This window comes from Echinops telfairi, unplaced genomic scaffold (genome assembly GCF_000313985.2).
Source record: "Echinops telfairi isolate 266 unplaced genomic scaffold, ASM31398v2 ScPeMD7_2;HRSCAF=8, whole genome shotgun sequence".
Classification (NCBI taxonomy): Eukaryota; Metazoa; Chordata; class Mammalia; order Afrosoricida; family Tenrecidae; genus Echinops; species Echinops telfairi.
In genome coordinates, this window is record NW_022103898.1 from 11,800,777 (window position 1) to 11,806,834 (window position 6,058).

At 60.4% G+C, this 6,058-nt stretch overlaps 1 protein-coding gene across 1 annotated transcript; it reads left to right on the plus strand.

The window, feature by feature from the left end:
* The first annotated feature begins 2,339 nt into the window (after positions 1 to 2,339).
* On the plus strand, positions 2,340 to 5,804 carry CSDC2 (cold shock domain containing C2). The gene is made up of 3 exons (XM_004700282.2): positions 2,340 to 2,838; positions 3,466 to 3,588; positions 3,890 to 5,804. The coding sequence occupies exons 1-3, from the start codon at positions 2,513 to 2,515 to the stop codon at positions 4,050 to 4,052; spliced, it is 612 nt and encodes a 203-aa protein (XP_004700339.2). The 5' UTR covers positions 2,340 to 2,512; the 3' UTR covers positions 4,053 to 5,804.
* The last annotated feature ends 254 nt before the right edge of the window (positions 5,805 to 6,058 follow it).

The following is a 6,058-nucleotide window of genomic DNA, read 5'->3' on the forward strand; positions in this document are numbered from 1 at the left end:
GTAAAGAGTTAGTCTTGGAAACCCATGGGGGCAGTTCTACCCTGTCCTATAGGGTCGCCATAAGTTGGCCTCCACTGGACAGCAGTGAGTCAGCCTTGATGAATCCATATAGCTTTCCCCGACTTTCACTGCCAGAGGCCTGGGAGGCCAGCTGGCCCAAGCAGGCTCTGCTTAGCTGCGTCTCCCTGGTGACCACTGCAGGCCGCCTCCGTCCCTCGGCCCAGACGACCTCCCAGCACCGCCTGTCACGGACTAGAACAATAAAGGCCAGAAAACTGTTCCTTGGGGAGATGGGGGTTGGGAGGGGTGGGGCAAAGTTGGTTGGGGTTGACTTCTGCCTGTCGCCCTCCACCTGACATCCCAGACCCAGGTGGGTGCAGGGACTCCCCAGGGTACATGCTTTGGGCCCAGACATTTCGTTGCTCTTCCTTTTAGTAATTGCTTTTTGACATCACAATTTTATGGAGGTATCACTCACAGCAGGGGGACGACCCAGCGGGGTTCAGTCGAGTCAGACTTGTGCGGCTCCCACAGCTAATTTTAGACGTTTTCATCACCCATCGGCAGTCGCCCCGTGTTCCTGGCCCGCCCCAGGCTGCCTCTAGTCTACTTCCTGTCCCTGCAGATTTGCCTATTTGGGTCACTTCAGCGGAATGGAAGCAGACCTGAGAGGCTGCGCTTTGCTTTTCTGGCATGAGGGGCGCGTTGTGTTCGAGCCCCTCCCTCCGGAAGCTCATTTCACTCCCGGTAGAAGCCGGGAGCATGCAGTCCTCTGTGGGGTCAGCCTCTCCTTTGGGCATTCCCACCGTGGGGATAAGACTGTCACACACATCCGTCCTGTCACCCCAGGGGCTCATAGGGAACAGTGAGGTGGGAGTCTGTCCTTCTTCTCTTGAGGGGGGGCTCTGGGCCCCGGGGGTTGTGAATCTAGAGAGTTGCACCCCTCCTGCAGGGTGGCAGTGGTGCTCTTGATCTTAGGTCCCAGCCAGAGGTGCTCTGGGAGTGGCTGGTCCCCCTCACCCCACCCCGTGGTAGTTAGGGGCTTCCAGGTTTTCTAGACCCCTGACATGGATGGACAGGGCGGAGTAGGGGGTGGGAACGGAAACCAGACATGCCCCCCATCTGCCACCGGGGACTTGGGGCTTCTGTAATTCCACGGGCTCAGTCTCGCCTCCCCGCAGCCTGTGAGGGGCTACCGTGCCATTGCTGCAGAGGAAGCAGCCCAGCGGAAGAGCCGCCCAAGGTCCCGCTGACCTTGAGCAGATGCTGACTCATAGTGCCCCCCAGAGTGGAACTGGCCCCCGGGCTTCCAGGACTGGCACCTTGTCTCACTGCCAGGGGGTTGAGGCAGCAAGCCTCTAGGACAGGGCAGAGCTGCCCTTCGGAGTTTCTGAGACTCACTTCTGACGGAAGTAGAGGGCCCGCCTTTCTCCCTCTAGGAGCGCCTGGTGGTGTCCAGCTGTGGCGCTTGCAGCTCCCAGCCCCTGACCAGGGCTCCTTTCAGGAGAGCCAGGTGGGTTTGAACAGCCAGCCTGTTGGTGAGCAGTCACGCTGTGTGTCCTTTTTAGCAGACTGGCTTTTAGCCACTGGGACCCCGGCTCTTCCTTTACTTCCTTTAGGCCAGTCTGACTCACAGGGACCCTTGAGGGCAGAGTTCTCTGATCCTGGAGGTCTTGGGAGACTTTATAAGAGCAGAGAGCTTCCTCTTCCTCCAGCAGAGCAGCTGGTGACCTTGAACCCCCAGCCGTGTGGATGGCAGTGCCATGTGTAGCCCCCCCGAACGACCCAGTCACACGGAGCTGGAGGGGAGCTTGTATCCAGGGGGCTTCTGGCCCCACTGTGCTGGGCCCCCTGTCCAGGCTGGAGAAAACCTGGCCTGCCCAGGAGCTGCTCTCTCTGGGCTTCTTGGCAGCATCTCTTGGAGGGCAGGGGGGGCGGGTGGAGGGGGCGGGGCGGGTTTCAAGGCTTGATAGACCCTGGGGAGGGGAGAGAAGGGAAGCGTGTGAGTGGAACACCGTATTCCTTCCTTCAGTCGTTTTCTGAAGGTCCCCCGCCTGCGTTCCTGTGGATTAACAGTGATCATAGCGATTTGTTGGGAATATACTGGACATGCACATACTCAGTCCCTGGCTCCGCTACCCTGAGCGGTCAGCATCATCAGCCCTGTTTTAGGGACAACCGACTGGGCTCAGGAAAATACCGTCCAGGCTTACTTCCGAGTCACGGAAGCTTCTCTCTGAAATAAGAGGCACCACTAGGTCCATTTCCCAGAGCAGGAAGCAGAGGCCCATGACTGACCGACGCCCACTATGTCACCGCTGCTGTTGAGTGGCTCCCTTGAAGTCACCCCCTGCCTGGTGACCAAGATGAGATGACCAGCTAGCAGGCCTGTGGGATTTAAAGGGCTAACACCTGTGCTGGTGTCACCTGACATCCACTCCACCCCCCACAGCAAAACACGCCCCACTCAGTCCCCAGGGCTCCAGAATTGAACTGGGAGGGCTCAGAGGACATGGGGCCAAATGTCCCCCAGCCTGGACCAGACTCACCTGTGCCTCTCTCTCCCCCACAGACGGAGCCCGTGGCTGGCGAGGCTGCCGAGCAGGGCCAGGCCGAGCCCTGCCCGCAAGGACGCCCGAGCCCCCCACCTGCCGGCCTCACCATGACGTCGGAGCCCACGTCACCCCCTGTTGTGCCCCCACTACATTCCCCCAAGTCCCCCATCTGGCCCACCTTCCCCTTTCACAGGGAGGGCAGCCGGGTCTGGGAGCGGGGCGGTGTCCAGCTCCGGGACCTTCCCAGCCCGCTACCTACCAAACGGACCAGGACTTACTCGGCGTGAGTACCTGCCCTATACCAGGCCAGCTTGCCCGGTCCTGCCCAAGGACAGGGAGCTATTTAAGCTGTTACAAGAAGGACAAGTGCTCACCCATTCTTATCTCACCCACTCATGGATTCCATAAAAATTCAGCAAGCTCTTTATCAGGGGGTTAATGATAAGACAAAGCCCAGCCCACCAGCTGCTTGCTCATAATTCTGAGGAATTTACCCTTCAGCCCTGCCACCATCAAGGTTAAGGGCGATGACCCAGCCTGGGGTGTTGGAAGATGATGTATCAGATAAATTCAGGAGTAGGAAGAAGATGGCTATTTTGCAAAGTAGTGAGCTCCTCATCTGGGGAGGTAATCAAGTCTAGGTTGGATATCTTTCACTCAGAGACCTCACAACAGGAATTCACGTAGACAACCTCAGGAGAGGGTGTTATCCGGAAAGCGCTAGCAGAGCCAGGAGACCCACTTGCTGGGTGGGCCCAGCTTCCAATGTGAGGACTGTGTATAGATTGTGGCCTAGGAAGGAGGAGTCTAGCAGCCCTGTCTGGGCTCAGCAGCAAGAGCCTAAGAGGGTTTGAGGCTAAGGAGTGGGGTGTGCCCAGGCATAGCTCCAACCTCCCTCCCCTCTCCACAGGACAGCCCGCGCCTCAGCTGGCCCGGTGTTCAAGGGTGTCTGTAAGCAGTTCTCCCGGTCACAGGGACACGGCTTCATCACCCCGGAGAATGGGTCTGAGGACATCTTTGTGCATGTGTCTGAGTGAGTCCTCCACGCCTCCTCCTCGAGTGGCCCCCACCTAAAAAAGCATGCTTCCCCAGGCACTGGCTCCTTGCTCCTCAGTGGGGGGCAGTAGGAGGGGCCGGGGACCTTCAGACCCTGACGCCTGAGGCTCTGGAGTTGGGACAGCCCTCGGCTTCAGCCTGGGGGGCCCCTGGGGGGCGGACTGTAAGAGGGAGTCCTGGGCCTAGGGTTGGCACAGCCCCTGGTGCCAGTGGTAATGGTGGGGAGGGCGGTGGGGGGCTGAAGCTCGGTGCGGGGCTGACGTTCTCCCTCCCACCAGCATCGAGGGCGAGTACGTGCCTGTGGAGGGGGACGAGGTGACCTACAAGATGTGCCCCATCCCGCCCAAGAACCAGAAGTTCCAGGCCGTGGAAGTCGTCCTCACCCAGCTGGCCCCTCACACCCCCCATGAGACGTGGTCTGGCCAGGTGGTGGGCTCCTAGGCTGGTGGTACCAGTGCCAGCTGGCTGGGTGGGCAGTGGGCACCAAGCAGGGTTGGTGGGCAGCAGCCAGCCCCACCGTGTCCCCACTGCCCCGGGCCACCTGTGTGCACGTCTGTCTGTGTCTGTGCTTGTGGCCGAGAGCGTGTGCCTCCACCATCCCTGTGACCTGTGACTGCTGTGGTCTGGCCAGGTGCTGGGCTGGGGGGGTGTCACCAGGCCGGCCTCCGCTTCTCTGCTGTCCCTCCCCGCTTCACACATACACACAGGCCCCCTCTGTCCACCTATCACTGAGCCCAAGAGCTGCGTTAGGCCTGGCTGGGGTTCGAGGGAGCCAGTGTGACCCTTGCCCCATAGTCTTCCCCACCCCCTTGCCCCACTCAGGCCCAGGCCCTAGCTCAAGGCAGACTGTTGTACTCTTCATGTCCCCAAGCTGGGCTGGGGTCTCCCTGTGGTCTCTGGAAGAAGCCAGGCCTGCCTTCTCTCTCTCCAAGGACACTGGGGACACAAGGGGGTGGGGAGTCTTGAGAGGCCAGGTACCTCTTTGGCTGGACAGTGACTTCTGTGAACCCCAAACTGAAGCTGTGTTCCCTCACCTTGGACATGTGAAAGGTGAGGTCTGCAGTGGGCTGGGGCCCATCTCCCAGCTGGGACAAAGGCCCTGGCTCAGCTGTGCTCACTGCTGAGGACTCCTGGGCAGACGCCTGTCCCTCCAGGCATTGCTAGGCGGGGGTACCGTAAGGAGACCACTGGCTCCCATGCTTGAAAGCAGCCCAGTGTGTGGCTGGACTTCCTGTGGGCAATGAGGTACATGTGCTCAAGTGCATGCAGTCCCTCTGGGGCCCAGGGTGACCTGGCCTGGAGGCCAGGATGGAGTGGCCCAGTCCCTGCCCTCTCCTGTCCAAATCGTGTGTGGGTAGCACTGGGCTCCATGGGGTATCCAACAGAAATGGGGTGCCTGCCCCCCCCCAGGGGGTGGTCTTGACCTCCCCACACTCATACTTTGCCCCGCCTACACACTCGCTTCCAGGGAGCGCATCACCCAAGGAAGGGGAGGAATGGGGTCGCAGCCTCCAGGGGCCTCCAAAGAAGGTGGTGACTGAAGGAGACCAGTCTGCGAAACACGGTCTGTCTGGGTGCCCAGAACACGAGTCTGTGACTGTCTGGAGGGAGGGTCCCCGGCATGTACGAGCCTGAGCACCCCAAAGTCAAGATCAACTGGGATGTCTACAACCGACCCAGGACTGCAGAGATGTGCTGGCCAGACCCGCCCCCACCTGCCTGCCACCCTGCTCCGCTGGGTCTCCAGGGGGCCAGGCCAGGAGTGTCCTTGAGGTACCCAGACACCCTGGGTCCCTTGGTGGGAGCTACCCTGGTGCCAGGTCACTCCTGGGGCTGCCCCAGCTCCAGCACAGGCCCCAGGGGCAGCTGGGGTGGCAGCAGTGTTCCCCCACCCCCAACATTGTCCTGTCAGAAACCCTCCCTTAGCAGCCAGGACCCCTTGGTCCTTCCTAACACTGGCAATAAACCCAGAACTGTGACTCACCCCGGACCCCCAGCTGCCTGTCTGTCCGGGTTCCTGGGGGAGGCTCGGTGGAGGCCCAGGCTCCCTGGGCAGTATAGGCATGTCTCTGCTGAGATGCCCTGTAGGACCTGTGACCCAGCCCATCATCTGCTAAGACAGTTCTGATGACACCACAATACTTTGTTCCAGAAACTTTAATACTCGTGACAATAAAGTTCTCTAAAACACGCCGCCCGCAGCACACCGCATGGGATGGGCTAGCTGTTACTGGCACCCCATCACACACCTCCTGCTGGCACTGACAGAAAACCGTCTGTCTGGACAAGCACAGCTGGGGCCTGGGGCAGGGGGTTGAGGATGGGGACATTCCTTCCTGAGTAAGGCTAGACCCTGGGAGGGTGGGAGCCGGGCCCACCAGGAGCTGACCGGCTAGGGTGGCTCTCCACCCAGACCCTGGCCTGTCCTTGTCTGGGGGACCTTGAAA

Bases quoted from the DNA above. Each gene is read 5' to 3' on its own strand.
- CSDC2 (XM_004700282.2), top strand. From the start codon at position 2,513: ATGGGGCCAAATGTCCCCCAGCCTGGACCAGACTCACCTGTGCCTCTC. The intron at 2,839-3,465 runs GTGAGTACCTGC...CCCTCTCCACAG, and splicing joins CGGACCAGGACTTACTCGGC to GACAGCCCGCGCCTCAGCTG. The intron at 3,589-3,889 runs GTGAGTCCTCCA...CCCTCCCACCAG, and splicing joins ATCTTTGTGCATGTGTCTGA to CATCGAGGGCGAGTACGTGC.